The 20,650-nt window shown below is 40.3% G+C and overlaps 1 protein-coding gene across 9 annotated transcripts in view; it reads left to right on the top strand.

The window, feature by feature from the left end:
- Positions 1 to 20,650, top strand: part of CNST (consortin, connexin sorting protein) — a 115,417-nt gene that overhangs the window by 75,108 nt on the left and 19,659 nt on the right. For all 9 annotated transcript variants that reach the window (XR_010149592.1, XM_054674934.2, XM_054674937.2 and 6 more), the window contains 3 exons: positions 2,680 to 2,701; positions 2,872 to 2,968; positions 8,689 to 9,587. Coding sequence is in view for 8 of the 9 variants with exons in the window: in XM_054674934.2 (XP_054530909.1) it covers positions 2,680 to 2,701; positions 2,872 to 2,968; positions 8,689 to 9,587 (1,018 nt within the window). In the remaining variant the exon portion in view is untranslated. The remainder of the gene's footprint in view (positions 1 to 2,679; positions 2,702 to 2,871; positions 2,969 to 8,688; positions 9,588 to 20,650) is intronic.

Genomic DNA, 20,650 nt, shown 5'->3' with positions numbered 1-20,650 from the left:
GACAGGCAAGCCGTCCGAGAACTGTGGTTGTGAGCTGTTTAGAGAGGTAGGCAACAATCTGGAGGGCGGGTCCCTTAGACTGGGTTAGAACATGTAGTGCAACTCCACGCCGTTCGTCGGGATAGAGGGAGAAAGGTTTGGTGAGGTCTGGGAGAGTGAGGACGGGGGCTGAGGTGAGAGCCTTCTGGACCAGACGGAAATGGTGGGTAATCGGCTGTGCAGGGTTTAAAGGCTTATGGAGAGGGCCTTTAGTAGCTTAGTATAACGGTTTGGCAAGTAGAGCGAAGGAAGGAACCCAGAGCCTAAAATATCCCGCTAGTCCTAGAAAAGAGAGAATTTCTTGCTTAGTTTGTGGAGGTGGGAGGAACTGGAGGAGCGGTATGCGGTCGGTTGTGAGCCCTCGGGTTTGCAGGGTAAGAGCTAGGCCTAGGTAGGTGACTGAGGGGGTGCTTATTTGTGCTTTCTTAGGGGAGACCCGATACCCCCACTCTGCCAGGAAATTTAAAAGACAGATAGCATGGGCATCGCAGTCTTTTTGAGAGGGGCTACACAGGAGCAGATCATCAACATATTGAAGGAGAGTGGACAGTTTTAGGAATAAGGTACAGAGGTTGTGAGCAAGGGCCCGGGTTTCAGCACCAGGTGCAAGGCTCTAGTATTTGTTCAAATCCCAAGAGTGCACCAACCAACAGCACAAAGCGGTGTGGAGCAACACACTGTTTTAATGAGCACCTGGGTATAGATGGGCTGAGGCCTAAAATGGCGTCAACCCCACATGAGGATGGGGCCGAGGTTTTATGGTCTCCTGTAAACAGGAAGTGTCCCTGTCTGATGTAACTGCTATGTGGTACCCGGATGGCCAATCTCTCCATCCTTAGGGATACGTGTCTTCCGACCAGCCCTCTTCCTGCTTCTGCTATCTCGCTGATGTGCACTTGTCGCACAAGTGGCCTTGCGCCTTGGGACTGGGCCTGAGGAGGGAGGAGTTATTCATCCCCCCAAGCTTTCAGGCCCCGGGGAGAATCTTTCATTTATTACGTTCCTTTCTCAGTTTTTATTGAGTTTCTTACACTGAACTCAGTAAAAGGTCAACTTTATGTAGGTTCAAAAGATTCTTCTGATTAGATATTTAAAAATATAACTTCTGATTTTGATCTCTTTTTGGTTAAGAGATGAGGAGTTCAGATGGACAGAATTGTGTATTAGGGCTTTCGATTCTACTTGCTAATGTTTATGTGTTGTAGTAAAAACATAACATTTTTAGGAGTAGTCTGATGCTAGAAAGCAAATAGAATACAGTATCTAACCAAAACCTTGCAGAAGAAAAGCTGCATTTACCAGGTAATTTTCAGTTGCTTGAATTGTATCAAGGAATTGTATTTTTTAAACTAATAATAATCATAAGGCACTTACTTTTTTAAAAAAAATTCCTTATTCAGAGATCCAGATTTCTGAAGACAAAGGGAGACAATAGTGTTTAAACTAGTGCAAATTTCTGGAATTTAGAACATGAATTCTCAATACAAAGGCTAAAAGACTTTCCATTTTATGGATAACTTTTTCTCCTTTTCTCTCAGAATCATGGAGAGTAAACTAAAGCTCTGTTTGTTAATAGTGAGACAGTGCCAGGTAATTGTTGTGTAGCTCATACAGCAGATAAAGAACTCACTAACAAATAGTTATTGAACATGACATGAGCATGGTGTCTTTATGCTTCAAAATTTGGATAATTCCCCCCATATCATTTTTAAATTTTTTAATATTTAAAAATATTTTCAAGTTACACATAAAGTGTACAAGCTTGATGAATTTTTGCATAGACATATATGTCTATGTGACTACCACTCTGAGCAAGGTGCAAGATATGGAACATTCCAGCCCTGCAGAAGGCTCCCTCATGCACCTGCCAACTTCATACCCACCCACAATAGTAACCACTATCTGGACTCTATAACAATATATTTGCCTGTCCTGTAATTTTATATAAATGGGATCATGCAGAATATAGATTTTTATGTCTAGATTCTTGCACCCATCAGTATGTCTTGTTCCATGTTGTTGCATGTAACAGTGGTTTGCTCTGTTTTATTGCAGTACAGATTTCTTGGATGACTATGCAGCAATTTATTCATTCTATTATTAGTAGACTTTTAGGATGTTTCTTGTTTTGTGAATATTATGAATAAAGTGGCGATGAGCATTTTTGTGTGTGCCTTTAATGGATATGTACATTCTGTTATCTTGGGTATTCCCTAACATTTAATATTTATACTTTTTGTTATCTGTTTCCATGGAGAATTCCAACAAAATTATCTTCAACCATAATCTATTTTAGACTAAAATGACATAAACTGAAATTTTTTAAATATGTGTGTGTGAAATCATCTTTATTAGCAAAAGGTTATCATTCTTTTTTTCTTCTTCTTCTGGAATATAGCATTTGTTGCTTCTTTGGGGGTTTCCAATAGCAATTGGCCATCTAAGGAGATAAACACATGATATAGCTGCACTTTGAACTATGTGAGCCAGTGGTAATGTTTCAGCCATGGAAATGTTCTGTGCTAATATTAGAATCCAGAGAAGCTGTATTTTTTTATAGCCATTTCAGTGACATTTGTTTGGAAGCATATTGCTGCTGTAATTTTTTTAAAATTCTTTTTTCTTTCTTTTTTTCTACAGTCCTCTTTTATCCAAACATAAGGTAAGAGATTGTTTCTTTTGAATATATTTCTAGGAAAAATGTTTGTGTCATATGTCTGTTGTATGGACTATTTTGGAAAATGAAGAAACCTTTCCCAAGTTATTTTCAGCTTCCTAGTTTAATGCAACAGTTTCCCTAAAAGTTGGGTTTTCTTGTTTTAAACTTTTTAGATAGCAGCTGTGGAGAAGTCCCAGGAAAGGAAATGCTCGATGCAGTTACTAGTGTCTGAAGATCCAAAGGAAGGAGGAGCTACCACCAAAGAGTCAGGTATGTTTTTAACTTAAGCTAGGGAGCAACGTAAAAGATACCTGCCTCCTCTGATCTTTTACAAGTGTTACATCTGAATTGCTGCAAAGGATCTGTTTTTGTTTTTGTTTTTGTTTTTTTGCACTTACATTTTTGTGCATATACCTCTCCTAGAAAAAGAGCAAAATGAGACTTTTTATATTGGGTAGCTCCACATTTTAGACATCTATTAGTAGATACCATAAAATCTAAGTTCTTATAAAAACATAAAATTCTTATGTTTTCAGTAGGTGGTTATATATATCTAACAGAATAAGAAAAGGTTGTACAAAATGCTCTGAAATAGAATTGGTGTTGGTACATTCATACATTGTTTTCTGTTTAAAAACCAACAGTTATTGTATACACTTTACCAGAAATTTGTTCTGTAAATTTAGATATTTTAAACTCTGTATCTTGATAATTTATAGCAATTTAATTTCTCCCCTTTTCTGTTTACTAACATATGATATACTTTAGTTTGTATGTATACATTTCTAAAGCATTTATGATGTATTTCATACCACCTTGTGCCTTACGTCAAAAGATTTTAAGAGGCTTTCTTCTAAATGTTTGGCATGTTGCTCATTATCAAAGCTTTAGAAAATAAAAATAAATAAATATGTTTTAGGGTTTTTTTCCCTTGATACCTAATTTTACTATTAATGTATATTTCTAGGCTTTATGTTCCTGGGCCTGAGAGCCCTGATATTGAAGAGGAAGTATCAGGTGTTTTGGATGAGTTGTCCTGAAGTGATATGATGATGGTGATGATGGTGGTGATGGTGGTGGTGGTGATGATGATGATGATGATGATGATGGTGATGATGATGATGATGGTGATGATGATGGTGATGATGGTGATGATGATGATGATGGTGATGATGGTGATGATGGTGATGGTGGTGATGGTGATGATGAGGATGGTGATGATGCTGATGATGGTGATGATGATGGTGATGATGTTGGTGATGATGGTGATGGTGATGATGGTGATGATGGTGGTGGTGATGGTGATGATGATGGTGATGATGGTGATGATGATGGTGATGGTGGTGATGGTGATGATGATGGTGATGGTGGTGATGATGGTGATGATGATGATGGTGATGGTGATGATGATGGTGATGGTGATGATGATGGTGATGATGGTGATGGTGATGATGGTGATGGTGATGATGATGATGGTGATGGTGATGATGGTGATGATGATGGTGATGGTGATGATGGTGATGATGATGATGATAGTGATGATGGTGATGGTGATGATGGTGATGGTGGTGATGATGGTGATGGTGATGATGGTGGTGATGATGGTGATGATGATGGTGATGGTGATGATGGTGATGATGATGGTGATGATGATGATGGTGATGATGGTGATGATGGTGGTGATGATGGTGTTGATGAGGAGGAGGAGGAGGATGATGATGATGATGTCATAATTAGCCTTTTGCCTTTTTTCCCACCTTTTTTGTTTGAGACAGGGTCTCACACTGTTGCCCAGGCTGGAGTGCAGTGGCACCATCACGGCTCACTGCAGCGATCTCCTGGGCTCAAGTAATCCTCCCGCCTCAGTCTCTCCAGTAGCTGAGATTATAGGCACACACCACGGTACTCCAGTTAATTTTTAAAAATTTTTGTGGGTATGGAGGTCTCACTATGTTGCTCAGGCTGGTCTGGAAGTCCTGAGCTCAAGCGATCCTCTCACCTCAGCCCCACAAAGTCCTGGAATTACAGGCATGAGCCACCATGCCTGGCCAGCCTTTTACTCTTTACAAAGTATATTTTTATTCTTTCAAATCTTACTTTATCTCCTTTTCACTTCTGAGACAAGCTAGGGATATTGCCTTGGGTCAGTCCTACTAGACTCTGTTCTTCCGTCTTTTCTTTTCCAGTCATTTTTATATTAGAAATCACAGTAAAATGAGCTTCATAACAATCTTAAAGGAGGAAAAATATCACAAAGCTGCCCAGTTTGGGTGTGAACGTGTCTCTGTGTTGAGCACATTGGGAAAAGTGCTATTACAGGCTGTGCATTTGAGTTTGAGACTTACTTAGCATGGTTGCTGCGCAGCACCTCCTCCTGCTTGGCCTCTGCTTTGAGTCATGTGGTACAGATGGGGAAACTGAGGTACCAAGTTTCAGTCACTTTTTTGGTGCTTTGATTCACAGCTAGAACCTGGGTCTTCCCATTTCTGATTGAATGCAGCCTGCTTCTGCTAAGTACATTGTATGGATTATCAAAGGCTTCAACAATCCAGATGTCCCAGGAATAACCCTATGAGGGAGTATGGACTAAATTCTGGGGAAAGAAATGTTGCTCCAGTTTCACCAAACAGTGTTTTAAAGAGAAATGTCAATAATGTGGGTGACTCTCCAAATGTAGTTTGGGACTCTTGCCTTTTCCAAAATTATGGTGGAGTTTTTTTCCCCATTATTTTCTGTAGTATTTCTAAATAATGGGATGAAGCAACCATTTTCAGGCTATTTTGTAAATAATACATTGTACCCACAGATAGTCTTTATTACTTATCACTTAAGTGGTATCTCAGTTCATTAGATACTATACTGTAAGTGGTTGTATTTCGTGGCATAGCTGCTGTCCATCACCCCACCTCCTACTCACAGAATGGCACCTCAGACTGTTCTGTACCTTTTCAGTCACTTATAAGCTATTAAATAGTCTCATTTTGCCGGGCGCGATGGCTCATGCCTGTAATCCCAGCACTTTGGGAGGCCGAGGCGGGCGGATCACGAGGTCAGGAGATCGAGACCACCGTGAAACCCCGTCTCTACTAAAAATACAAAAAAATTAGCCGGGCGTGGTGGCAGGCGCCTGTAGTCCCAGCTGCTGGAGAGGCTGAGGCAGGAGAATGGCGTCAACCCGGGAGGCGGAGCTTGCTGTGAGCCAAGATGGCGCCACTGCACTCCAGCCTGGGCGACAGAGCGAGACTCTGTCTCCAAAAAAAAAAGAAAAAAAAATTGTCTCATTTTGATTATTTAGAGCTTAGCCCTATTCAATCCTGAACTTGATTTTCACATTTAAATCTCACTGTACTCAAAGCTCTTCTCCGCCCTCCAGTTGCCAGGGCTGGGAACACGGTCTGCTCCTGGTTGGAGTTAGCTGGACTGGTGATTATGACTGAACCCAGGTTGTGCGGTGGCTCCAGCAGGAGCAGCTACGGAGGAGGTTACTCCCAAGCTGCTCCGCTAGATAACTGCAGCCTTTAGGTAACTGACCCTCAGCTGGAAGCAACACACCGCAGTCCTCTGATGTGGGGGTTCTCTCTGCCCTGTGCTTTCACAGTGCCTGTGGGACTGTGGTCCCCAATCTTATTTAGTCTCTGAATCCTGTGGACATGTTTCGAGGGACATCTTCTGAACCTTTGGGTACCTGGAATTCGTGGAGTGGCTTGGCCCCCTTTCCTTTGGATGTGGCCCTCATTGCTCTAACCTTGCCCCATTTTAACAGAGCGAGGGGCAGACAGCAAGCCCAGTGTCAAAGCAGGCAACCAAAGGGAAGTGAAAGGTGCCTATGTTTTCTTGCAGCCTCACAAACTTTGAGTGATTTTTTGGGGTGGGGAGAGAGAAGGAAGGCTGTATTCTCCCAAAGGTGACCCCTTCTTCCTTCTCCTGATCCGCATCTGATATTTGAGTCAGGGTGTCAGGGGAGGTGCTATGAACTCTACTGAATAGCTACGTCTCAGCAGCCCGAAGTTGAGTGGCAGCCTCAGCACCAGATGCTCTCAAATCTGAAGGCAACGTTTCAGGAATGCCTTTTGCTTGATATGGTATGGGCCTCAATTGTCAGTTGGTGATTAGTATTAAAGTATCAATATGTTTTTGGAGTCCAGGGTGAAAAAGAAAGAAAAAAAAAGTATCAGTAAATAAATGGAATAAAATTATCATCATATTTTCTCTTTTATTTTCACCTTTGGCTCATTATTTATTTAAGTTAAACAACATATTAGTATAAAAAGGTTAAAACTACTTTTTTTTTTGGAAACGGAGTCTCGCTCTGTCCCTCAGGCTGGAGCGCAGTGGCCCAATCTCGGCTCACAGCAAGCTCCGCCTCCCGGGTTCACGCCATTCTCCTGCCTCAGCCTCCCGAGTAGCTGGGACTACAGGCGCCCGCCACCGCGCCCGGCTAATTTTTTGTGTTTTTAGTAGAGACGGGGTTTCACCGTGTTAGACAGGATGGTCTCGATCTCCTGACCTCGTGATCCGCCCGCTTCGGCCTCCCAAAGTGCTGGGATGACAGGCTTGAGCCACTGCGCCCGGCCAAAAAGGTTAAAGCTTCTAAAATAGTTATGAACGCTAAGTGTACCAATAAAGCGAGGATGAGCAAGCTTCTCTGTTACCTACCCATCCATGCACTTCTCATTCATTATTCACACGGAGGTTTTTAACTGTTTCATTTTAAAGTGAAGGAAAAATAAGTTGGTTTTACTTAAAGTAGAAATTGAAAGAGATGTCAGAATTCAAACCCATTTCTACTTGTTGCAAAAACTTATCCTTTTTATTGCTACCCTTTGCTACCTCCCTTTAAGAAATTGCTCGGCGTGGTGGCTCACGCCTGTAATCCCAGCACTTTGGGAGGCCGAGGCGGGCAGATCACGAGGTCAGGAGATCGAAACCATCCTGGCTAACACGGTGAAACCCCATCTCTACTAAAAAATACCAAAAATTAGCTGGGCATGGTGGCGGGCGCCTGTAGTCCCAGCTGCTCAGGAGGCTGAGGCAGGAGAATGGCGTGAACCCGGGAGGCGGAGCTTGCAGTGAGCCGAGATCGCGCCACTGCGCTCCAGCCTGGGTGACAGAGCGAGACTCCGTCTCAAAAAAAAAAAAAAAGTTGCAAGTAATTTGCAAACACATTTATTAGTGCTATTATGGTCAAATTATAAATTTGAAGAGAACCGAGTTTGTTCCTTTAATCTTAGTAAACCAGACCAGTACTACTTTTCTTACATTTAAAATGATGAATGTGTTACTGAGGTTCATCATGTAAAAATATTTACTTAATACACCATGTCTTTTTTTGTTTGTTTCTTTTTGAGATGGAGTTTTGCTCTTGTTGCCCAGGCTGGAGTGCAATGGCGTGATCTCAGCTCACCGCAGCCTCCGCCTCCCGGGTTCAAGCAATTTTCTTGCCTCAGCCTCCCGAGTAGCTGGGATTACAGGCATGTGCCAACACACCCAGCTAATTTTGTATTTTTAATAGAGACGGGGTTTCTCCATGTTGGTCAGGCTGGTTTCGAATTCCCGACCTCAGGTGATCCGCCCACCTCGGCCTCCCAAAGTGCTGGGACTACAGGCGTGAGCCACTGTGCCTGGCCCCATACACCATGCCTTAAATGTGCTGAAAATAATTTTTGTAACTTCATTTTAATGTAAAAGTTTAATAAATAAAGTTCAGAATATCTTTTAAACCTTTGAAAATGACTTTGTTGATTTTAATGAGGACTAAGTGATTTATTCATATTCACATGCTTTTGAATAATCCCTGTTATGTATAAGGATTATTTACTAAATATTTTGGGTATTTCCTCTACCTAAAGACACTATTATGCAACAGACAGAATTTCCATTTGAAAGGGTTAGAATATTGTTGTATTACACATATTCATATGTCCCTTCTTTTCCTTCCTATACAAAGTGTTGTTTTGAATTTTTAACAATTTATTTTTCTTCATCTTTAGAGAGTAAAACTTGTCTCGGCACAGAGTCAAGTAAAGAAAGCCAACATACAGTGGAGCCCCTGGGGAGCAGTCCCTGCTGTCATCAGATGGACGTGCAAGCAGATTCCCCAAGCCTTTCGGTAACTGCAGGAAAGGACCACATGGAGGAGCTGCTCTGCAGCGCTGAAGCCACGTTAGCGCTCCACACCCAGTCCTCCGAGACAGCAGGGAGCCCGTCTGGGCCAGACTCTTCTGAGGATGCTTGTGAGGATGACAGTCGCTTGCAGCTGGCTCAAACAGAGGCCTGCCAGGATGTGGCCAGAATAGACGGCATTGCTGAAGACCCTAAGGTGTTTCTTTCCAGCAAGTCAGAGACAGAGCCGTTGATTTCACCAGGCTGTGACCGTATACCTCCTGCGTTGATTTCTGAGGGTAAATATTCACAGGCTCAGAGGAAAGAACTCCGTTTGCCACTTCGGGATGCTTCTGAGGCGTTGCCCACAGACCAACTTGAGAACAATGAATTAAATGAGCTGCAGCAGCCTGATCTTACAGACAGTGATGGAAAATCACCACAGGCGCAGGCTGACTCAGACGGTTCTGAGAATGTGCTCTGTGGAAATAATCAAATATCTGACTTAGGCATACTGCTTCCAGAGGTGTGTATGGCCCCAGAGGAAAAGGGAGATAAAGATGACCAACTCAACAAAGAAACAGAAGACTATTTGAACAGCCTTTTAGAAGGCTGTTTAAAAGATCCTGAAGATTCCCTTTCCTATGAAGATAACCAAGACGACGACTCCGATCTCCTTCAAGATCTCTCTCCTGAAGAAGCATCCTATAGTCTCCAGGAGAATCTGCCTTCTGATGAGAGCTGTCTTTCTCTTGATGATCTTGCCAAAAGGATAGAGATTGCAGAGGTAAATCAGAGATGAAGTACAATTAAAAGTAAAATGGCATTTAAAAAACATATATATGTATTAAAAATTGCCTTGTTTTTGTAAGTTTTCCCTTGTCTCAAACATGAGGGAAAATTCTAGTTAACGTAAGCTTTTAATTATTAGTAGTTTTTACATTTGTATGTATTGAATAAAATGACTTTTAATCATTGTAATGTTCATACTACAAGATGTTCTCTTGCATGCCTCCAGCTAGAGTGAGCGTTATTGTATATATCCATTTTTTATAGTCCTGACTGTTATGTGGCAGTTCCAGATATTGGAATCAAAACCAGAATAGTCACATTCTAATAAGGAAGTCTCATTTTTCTTCTCATACATCTAGCAGATAAAATATGATATGTACTTACTGTTTCTTCCTCTTGTTAATATATTTTTTAAATCTTTTAAAATAGTCTAAAGAATAGAGGGAACATTTTAAAATGTAAGAGGTACTAGATTAATTTTTAACCTTACATTAAGTTGAAAAAAGAGATTAAGGAAAAATGACCATTTTTCATTGTTTGATAATACAAAAAAAAAGTTTGGAAAAAGAAAAGATAAAAGCCATATCCAAACTACCGCACACTCGCGAAGGCGGCCTGGGGTGGTAGAGCAGAATTCGATTGCCTTAGTTCCAGTACAATCCCACCAGGTAGTTAACAGCTTCTTGGAGTTACCTTTTACCTCTGTAAGCCTGTTTTCTTCTCTGAAAATTAGCATACTAGCTGCCTTTCCTTTTCTTCACCATTTTTCCCCCTAAGTTCACTTTTAAGTCCCATTTGTACTCATTGTGTTCTAAATCAGCATTATCATTTAAAAAAAAAATAAGGGGGAAAATGAAAAAGTAACAAAGCCAAAGTAGACAGTAAAATATGTGTGAAAACAGAAGACTGTGAAAAGCTGTCTAAGGTAATTATAGCTGCTATATTACTAGCTCCCTTTATTGCCATTTATAGTCAATTCTCTATAAACAATGACTTTTCTTTTTAATTTTTTTCTTGCCAAAATTAGATAGAATAGTAAAGCACTTGGCTTACTATTCATTCTCTTATTTTAACCAGACAGCTTGGTTGCCATTTGCAGTTAATTCTCTACAGACTGTTGTTTTTTTGTGTGTGTGTGTGTGGTTTTTGCTTAACAAAATTATTTAATATTGCTTAATGGGCACAGAATTTCCATTTGGGGCGATGAAAAATGTTGGAAATAGATGGTGGTGATGGTACACGTTTTGATTGTAATGAATGCCACTGAATTGTATACTTACAAAGAGTTAAAATGGCAGTTTCATGTGTTATATATTTTTCCACAATGTTAAAAATAGTTTTTTAAAAAATTAGAGCTAATGGTATAGCACTTAATCCGGTATTCATTCTCTTGTACATTTTAACTAAATCTCTGGTACAGGAAGTTAACAACACAAAGCTTATACCCATATTCAAATCTTAGCTGTAATACCAAAATAGTTACCACTGTCTGACTGCCCTTTCTCATGCCAACAATCAAGTTGACCATAAAGGGAGAACCCATGTGGTCTAATTTTACCTTTTTAGGTATAAACTGTGAAGAAGCAGCAGAGAGCTCCTGTTGTCTTGCCCACCTTATAAAACGTTTTCCTCTATTTCGACATTTGACTAGTTACACACTGATAATCATATGGTGTGCCTTTTTAGAACTATCTTTCCCCAGTAACTCATATTTGGGGGGATAATAGGAACTTTTGGAATTTCAATTTTTGCTTCTGCCTGAAAGCTGTTCGGCTGGATAAATTTCTGTCATCTAGTTTGCCAGATGTCTCCTCCAGAGCAATTCTTTGAGTTTTGGTAACCTTTATCTTCAACCTCCTCCCTACTCAGCTGTGTTGAAGATGCACAAGGGTCTTGTTGTGGATGTATCAAAGGTCTGTAGCATTTCTCCTGTATATTTCAGTCATCTATTGACATGTATTTCCAAAGCCTACAATTGATCAACATCCCTTTCCCAAATTATTTTTCCCCACATCACTAAATTTAAAATTGTTCTCAACTGAGTCATCCTATTTCTAAGAAATTAAAGAGTTGTTTATATTGGGGAAAAATATTTTAAGGTGGCAGATTGTTAATGTTGCGTATTACAACTAAATGGAATATTCCCTCCTCAAACTCAAAACACAATGTCACTTCTGCTGGGTAACAGCTAACAGTGGAAATTACATGTGTTTAAAGTTGTCTTTTCTATTAAGTTAATACATAATGGTCTCCTTTCCTAAGATTATATTGATCTATTAAGCTATTTTAAGAACCCCAAAAGCTACATATACATGACTTACAAAACTAATTTACTTTCCTATGACAATGCCAAGCAGATTGTTAAACATTTGCTTTCTGAATACTTACTACCCTCGCTATTCTGAAAAGCATGGTTTAACAAAGTCTGCCTAACTCTGTCAGGAAAGGAGTTTTTAAAGTTTCAATGCTAAAAATCACTAACACTTAATATTTTCTAATACCTTAACCAATACTTGGTTTTGGACCAAGTAAAATATCCAGGCAATTGTGGGTTTGCTTATAAGTGCAAACTTAGGATTTTTATTTTAAAAATTTCTTTTAGATTTGAGCATATAAAATTTTAATTCAAACTTTTTTTTTTTTTTTTTTTTTTTAAATACAGAGTCTCACTCTGTCGCCCAGGCTGGAGTGCAGCGGCACGATCTCAGCTCACTGCAACCTCCATCTCCTGGGTTCAAGCAATACTCGTGCCTCAGTCTGTCGAGTAGCTGGGACTACAGGCATGCACCACCATGCCCCGCTACTTTTTATATTTTTAGTAGAGATGGGGTTTCACCATGTTGGCCAGGCTGGTCTTCAACTCCTGGCCTCAAGTAATCCACCTACCTCGGCCTACCAAAGTGCTGGGATTACAGGCTTGAACTACCATGCTTGGCCTTCAAACACTTTTTCTGTTTGTGCTTTCAGTAAAATTTTATTAAGAGTCTTCCCTGTGTTTGGTGCTGAGGATACAATGAGAAATCAGATGATGTTCTTGGCCTTTTGGGGGATCTCTGCTGTCACGCTTGGCTGATTTTACTGGAATTGTTTTTGAAATATTTTTTTATGCTTCCTTCCGTTTGTGATTAGAGGATATAGAACATGATCTCTTAATAACCAAGTAATTATGAACAGCATTTTTCTTGCACTTAGGAACCCCGAGGCAATGGGTCTGCCCCCTCCACCCCTCCACGCTGCTGTGCTATCGCAGGCGGTCCTTCTCTGTTTGCTTTCCCAGATCTCCCTATCATTTCTCCCCGCCCAGGTTCTCTTACTTCCCTCTTTCTACCATTGTGTTTGTGGTAGAGCAGGTTGGTTTGTTCTTTCTTTGCCAGCTTTCCCCTTTCCTCTTGTCTGTCTGCTTTCATTTTCTTGCCACTTTTGCATTGCCCAGCCTTGGCTCCAGTGGAATTTGGTTTTGATCATCATTGCCAGCCCAGTGCAAGCACTTGTTTTGTTGTGTTGCTTTGAACAATTGGATTCATCAGATCAAATGAAATAATTTACATAAAATGTCACAGAGAACTAAAAATGTCTATACTATTTATATAGTGACATGTATAAAGGGAACTTGTCTAGGTTTGGAAAGCTTTTTCAAACCCAGTAATTTGCTATGTAAAGTGATAGCTTAATATCTGAAGTATTGCTATTCTTTCTTACGTAAAAAATAGCATGACACATTATCATCAAAAGTATAGTTTATACTGTATACTGTTTTTAAAAAGCATCAAAAATTTTATCCTCCTTTCATAGATTTTTAAGAAAAAAAATGATCACATGTGCATTGTCAGACAACACATTGGAAAGATTTACTCGTTTATTCTCTCATTCTGTAATTTTTATTGAGTGACTTCTCTGTGAGGGCCGCATTACAGATGCAGTGACTGAAAATACACGTAAGGATTTTTATGCACATGAAGCCTGCAGTCTAACAGTCGTCTGGCACCAAGTGTGTTGTCTTTTTGCTGAATTTGAACATCCCATAGTTTTTGGCAAAGGATGAAATTGTATTATAATACCTATAATACACTGACATGATGATTTTAATGTCAGAACCCAAACCCCCTTTACTCAGGAACCTGATCATGCAAATAAATCATGTGTTTGTTTGGTTCTGGAACCTGGAAGAGTTGCATTATCTTCTCTTTAAACTCTTCAGCTGTTCCTCCTGTAGCCTGAGACTCAGAGGGAGCTCCTAGCATCCAAACTTGAACGAAATGTGCCATGCAAACTCAGAGTGCCAGGATGACCCACAGGGTGCACACTCAGCTTGTACAGACTGTTACACGCATAGAGATGAGGTAGCTGTTTTCTGAACAAGTGAGGTTGAAATTGAATGTTGGATACATTTTACGAAAGTTAATCTATTTTTGAACATTGAAAATAATCATAGTATGTAATTCAGAGGTCCCCTTGTGAGCAGATTTTAGCAACATGATATGCTGTGTGAAGATAAACCATTCATTTTTCTTCATTAACATCTACATTTATAATCTGCTTGCAGAAATGTCATATGTTCAGAAAAATATATTAAGTGTTTCAGATTCAAGTGATTTTTGTTTTTAGAAATAATTTCATTATTTCTAAAATCTGAGGAAGAAGCCCTGTGTTACTGCTTGGGTCTTTAGAAAGCTTTTAATCTGGCCGGGCACAGTGGCTCACGCCTGTAATCCCAGCACTTTGGGAGGCCGAGGTGGGCGGATCACAAGGGCAGGAGATGGAGACCATCCTGGCTAACACGGTGAAACCCCGTCTCTACTAAAAATACAAAAAATTAGCCGGGCGTGGTGGCGGGCGCCTGTAGTCCCAGCTACTCGGGAGGCTGAGGCAGGAGAATGGCATGAACCCAGGAGGCGGAGCTTGCAGTGAGCCAAGATTGCACCACTGCACTCCAGCCTGGGCGACAGAGTGAGACTCCGTCTCAAAAAAAAAAAAAAAGAAAGCTTTTAATCTGGGAGAGAGCAACGCATGTTCCTTGCCCTCTGTCTAGATTAGCAACATTTACTTAAATGTTTTCAGAACTGCTTGTATCACATGAAGCAAAATACAGGGGAGTACCTAAGGTCACAGTATCTAGTGGGGAGAAAAATGACAACCCAGATTGCTCCTGGATTTGCCTTTAGAGAAGCTATCTAATCGAAGCTGTGAGTTTTCTTCCCTGTTGCCTATTAAGTGAGGTAGTTACTTCTTGACTAGATAGATCACTGGGATCAGGGAAGTTACTTTACGACTAGCTGCTGTGGGATTCTCTTGCCAAGTGAAGATGGGAGGCTAGCACTAAGCAGTAGTCGCTTATGAAATCACATTGGTAGCTGCTCTATGGATCCGGAACAAAAGAGGGTCTTAGAAACAGCAATCATGGTTGTTCTGCCCAGAATGGCTCTTTTGAGAGGAGCAGGGGAAGTCCAGCCTCCTCACAATAGAAGAAATGCAGTCTTCCAATAATGTAAGAGGTTTTAGAAACAATGGTTGGCCCAGAATTTATGTAGATATCTAAAGAGCGCCCAAAGGAAAACCCAGGAATTACCTGTTTTCCAAATGGCCTCGTCCTTGCCTTTTGTTTTTATCATGACCTCTACATTTCCTAATTAATTAATGCTTCTCTTGATAGCCATGTCTCTTGCGCAAAGCTCTTTTTCTTTTCCTTTTTAATCACTCTTTTAATTTATATTTGTACTGCTCTTCCTGGACTTTTGCAGTAGTTACTTAATAAGTTTCCCTGTCCCTTGTTTCAGCTTCTCCCCTCCAAATCGGTCTTATGTTAGCACTCTATAAACTTGGGGTCTCAAACTGGTAGCCAAGGAGCCAGTCAGGTATTAGAAGTCAGTGAAATGAGTTAGGTGTAGAGTGATAGGAAGAAGGTTTCCACGCCCTGTCCGGAAGTATACAGCTTTTTTAAACTCCACAGATTAAACCAACCACAGCTGAGGGTTCTTGATCGAACACACAGACTGTGAGTTTAAACTCCTGCTATGAAACACTTTTACACTATCATTCCTTTCCCACGGCTCTCTTTACCTGCAGGATAAAGGCTGTACTACTCAACATTCAGGACTCCTGTCATCTGGCCCACTCTGTCTCCCCAACGTCATCTTCTGTCCTGGGGTCTCAGACTGTACCGTAGTCAGACTGGCCCCCTCGCCACCTCCCAGATACACCTTGCATGTTGTCACCTTTGCTCTTTTCCCTCTGTGTATGTCAGCTCCACCCTGAGGTGAGCAACCTTCTTTCCACATACCTATTTCTTCCCAGCCCTCCACATCTAGGTCATGGCCTTTTAGCATGGAAAGTACCAAACAGTGCCTAGCTCATGGCCAGTACTCAGTAAGTGCTAGCTGATGCCATGATTCCCTGATCACTGGAGTCCAGAAGTTTGTTTCTTTCAAACAATTCCTCGGAACTTCAAATGAGGTTGAGGCTAGAACATCACTCTTCCCAAAGTCCTGTCTAGCTGTAATCTCTCTCTGTTATCATAAGACGCACACATACTGTCTTCTACATCAAACTGCAGACTCCTTAAAGATAGGGATTCTGTTAAATACATCTTCATATTCTCTGCAAAGCTAATACAGGCTGTTGTAAATAACAGCCACTATACACAGTAAGGCTTTTTTTCTTAGTTCACTTATAAAAATAAATATCCTTTCATGATAGATTTGGTTTTGATTATTTTCAGTGAAAAAGCTACATTACTCAACAAGTATTTGCTAGGTGCTATCTATATGTAAATTGCTTATCTGTGTTTTTTTTTATTCTTTGGCATATTTAGTGAGCACCTACTATATTATAGAAACTAGGAAGACAGCGCTGAACACAGATCAAGTCCCTGCTCTCGTAAAGCTTACTTTCTAGAGGGAGAGACACATAATAAGTTAACATAAAAACAAAAATATAGTTTTGGATACTGGAAGAACTATTAAAGAATTTCAGCAAGGTGAGGGGATTTAAAGTAACTGAACTGGCAGCTATTTAAACAATTTTCTGGGCCTTAAAAATGGGATCATATCTTGACATTCTCATTTCTTTTTCTATTTTGTACTTACTAAATTGCCCCCTTAAGCAAGCAAAACAAATTGCAAAAACATGAGGTAATGCCTCACCTAGAAACTTAGACACATTGTAAAACTCCTGTGATTTTTTTAAAGGCTTTTTCCTTTTTAAGTGAATCTTTTAAAGATTCGACATTGATGTACTTCATCATCATGCGTTTTCCCCCTTGTTTGCCTTCTCCCTGTATTGCAGTGTTCTAAGATGCAGCGCTGTGGGTCTGAGGTGACCGCCGTGTTCTTTCTGGAAAATGGCTGCTGCTTACAGCTGGTACTCCCTGGCCCAGCTGTGACATGTTTTTATCAATCTGCCATAGAAGGAGCCATGACATTAGTCTACTTCCAGATTAATCAAATGACACAAAGATCTTTCATCTAATCTCCTCTTCCCCTGTGTCTCTAGATGGACAAATTTGGCCATTAGTTTAAGTATCTCATAAATGAGGTGATGTGTAAGATAAGAATTTTTGCTAGAGTCTTATTTGAAAGTTCTATTAATCTTGTTTTAATTGTAATATATATTATAGCATATGGCATAAAGCAACATTTTAATAGTCATAGAAAATAAGATATTTTCACATTAAGGAACTGGCAAGAGGTTTGATACTGAATTTGTTTTCAAACTCTATCAGCTACTGGCACTGCAAGCTTAAGCAAGTTACTCAAGCCCTTGAAGCTTGGCCTCTTCGTCTGCAAAATGGGGCTGATAAGGCTTCTAAAAGAGAGTTGTGAAAATTAAATATGATATATTATGTAAATATCGTTACATAAAATGTACACATTTACTAAATTATAGTTGTTATTATGGAACCCAACACTAAAGAAGCAGGCAGAGAATATCACCTGTTTCTGTAGTTAGGAATAGTAGCGGTAAATTTGACATGTGCCACTAGAGTGAAATTGCTGGCACTTAAGTTATTTGTCATATACTATAATAATATGATTTATGAATGTTAATTCTCAAATCAGTTGGAAGCCAACTGTGTGTTCTTGTTCAGAATTGACCAACCTAGAGGTTCTGAATTGAGTAAAACCTATATCATTAAAAGAATGTGACTTGGTATCTATTTTCTTCTTTAATTTTGTGAGGAGGCACTTCCAACAGCAGTGTGTCTCTGAATGTTTTCCTTGTCACATTAGGATTCATTATTCCAGAAGAGTTGCAGAATAATTTTGTTTTCACAACTAGTTCACTCTGAAAATGCTATTTAAGGTGGTCACTGATATTTGAGGGGAAGTGTGGGAAGAACTATTTATTTGCAAATACAGAAGACTGGGCCAGATGGAATTTTTTTTAATTCTGCATTTATTCATAGAGCACCACCGGTAACAATTACATTAATTATAGCTCAGACATTCTTTTTGGTCTCAATAGAAGGGCTTGGTATATTTGTTTGGGTAAGAATTTGGCAATTGAAGTGGGAAACTAAATTTAGTTTTAAGGCTTTATTTTTTGAGATTTAAAAATTCTTCACCTTTTAATACTGACACTATAGTTTAAAAAAAAATGGAAATATTTTTAAGAATAGTCTGGGACCGGGCACAGTGGCGCAAACCTGTAATCCTGGCACTTTGGGTTGCTTGAGCCCAGGAGTTTGAGACCAGCCTGGGCAACATAGCAAAACCCTGTCTCCACAAAAGAATGCCAAAAACATTAGCCAGGCATGGTGGCATGTGCCTGTAGTCCCAGCTACAGGAGGCTAAGGTGGGAGGATTGCTTGAGCCTAGGAGGTTGAGGCTGCAGCGAGCTGTCAGCATGCCACTGCACTCCAGCCTGGGCAACAGAGTGCGACCCTCTCTCAAAAAAACAGACAAAAACAAAACAAAATAATAGTTTGGAGGGAACACATTGCTCTATGCCCTAAATCAGCAGCCCAATCTATTTTAGAAACACTTGTCAGTCTTTTGAGTGAGACCCCAAACCGAGACCATGACTTTGTTTTGTCTTACTTGCCCTTCAAGTATGAAATTAAGGCAAACCCCACCAAACTTGTTTCTTAAGATCTTTATGTTGGACTGCCCTGAAGTGGTAAGAAAAAATTCTGTTACAGGTAGGTCTGAACTGTGCCCAAAACTCTCGCAAAAATAGAAAGGCTCGATGCTGTCCGCCACTCCCACCTGAGAGTGCCTCCTTGGCCTGCATCTCTTATGCATAAGCTTGGCCCACCGTCCCTTGTTCTCCATCTGTAGGCTGTAGAATCAGAAGACAGTTACAACAGAAAGACCTAGAGAAGATCACTGAGCAAGACTGAAAGGAAATGATGGAAAAGAGCAGACTCCTTCACTTCAGACACTGGGGCAGGCCCTGCTGAAACAAAAGGGTTTTGGTGGCAGAAAAAAAAAGGCGTGGTTCGATTTTTAGCAAGAATTAAGGTATTGTGACGGAGGGGGTGTCAAAAATGTTAGCCCATCCCACACAATTGTAATTTCTCATACTCTGCTTCTCCCATCTTTAAAAAGAATTCAGAAAAAGTTGCCAGAGTTCATTGCCACCCATAGTAAATAAGGTGGGGCCACCTGACAAGGCTTGTATCCCTCAGCAGTGTTGACTTCCACAGCCAAACACCACCCTCCCTGGTTGAGGCTGAGCAGGAGCCAAGGCAGGGACCTCACAGCCGCTGCACTAGGACCAGCTCTAGGTTCAGTTGGCTCATTCTGTGCCTTTCCAGATGATTTCAGGAGCTTCTCTTCCTCTGTCAACATGTTTGTTCCTATTTGCATTGTCTTTTGATTTATGGCTTGTATCCGTTTCTTGAATTTATAGATGCAGAATTCATATCATAAAGATCAATTAACAGTAACACAACTCTGGGGCTCATCTTTAAAACTATTCTTAATAGGGTTGTTTTTTCTAAGTAGTTAAAACGGCACCTTGAAAATCCCTGTGGTAGGTGAATTCTCTATTGGTAAGTGTATGGCAGTATTTTATGGAGAAAATAGATCGTGAAGGAATCAATAAACTTCCTCCCCGCTTTTAAAATTTTTGGAAAAATTTTAGAACAGCCAGATTCAAGATCCTCTCCTTTTTTTTACATGTACTAAAAATTAAAAGAATATCAATGATACATCTTTAGTAGTAATGTATTCATGAAAATTAATTCTTGTTTTCCATCTTTTGCTCTTTACAAACTGGTTAAGACTGTTTCCCTCTCAGTGTCAGCAAGGTGCTTGTAAAACCTGTTTTCTCTGTTGTGTGAAGGAGTTCTTTAATGACGATGTCGCTTTCTTCATATATTTGTACTTTACCATTTCAAGGCCACTAAAGTACTTCTGTTTTCTCAGAACAGGGACTTCTGAAATACATTATTTCCTATAAAAAGAAAAGAATATATTGTTGGCTTGTTGATTTTTTTTTTTTTTTTTTTTTTGAGATAATGGTTTCTATAGACCCACATTCAGGGAAGCATAGTCAAAGACCATCTTGATCTATTTGGCCCTAAAAGCCCTAAGATATAAAAAGAACTAATGGAATCTGTAATATTTATGCATAGCGCATTATCGAAGATGGCTGGCTGGAACTGCAAGTCATATTTAGTGTTTTATGCTATTGATTAGATAAATGACATTAGAGGCTGTCCTCAGCTTAGTCACTGAGGCCAGCAAGTCACTGATGCCAGCAAGTCACTGGCCTGATGCCAGCAAGTCACTGATATCTTCAGTGTTAGGCCCACAGTGCCTGCCTGTGTCATCACCTACAGCTTGTAGCAATCAGGCAACTAACAAGTTAACTTCTGTGAGTGGCCTTGCTGTTCAGGGGCCTTCAGTAAGGCTGTGAGTGGCCCTGCTGTTCAGGGGCCTTCGGCAAGGCCTCCTGCTTCCCAGCCTGGCTCTCCCACCTGCTCCTCTTCCTTCTTCCTGCACCTTGGAGTCTGTTAGCTCCTAAATGGCGAGGGTTTTTGGTTTTGTTTCTAAATAAGGGGTGGAACATAGGCAGGAGAGAGGCAGCCCAAGTGAAAGAGCTAGAAGGCAACAT

This window comes from Pan troglodytes, chromosome 1 (assembly GCF_028858775.2).
Source record: "Pan troglodytes isolate AG18354 chromosome 1, NHGRI_mPanTro3-v2.0_pri, whole genome shotgun sequence".
Taxonomy (NCBI): Eukaryota; Metazoa; Chordata; class Mammalia; order Primates; family Hominidae; genus Pan; species Pan troglodytes.
The sequence above is the reverse complement of the archived record's forward strand: the minus strand, read 5'-3'. Positions and strand labels throughout refer to the sequence as shown.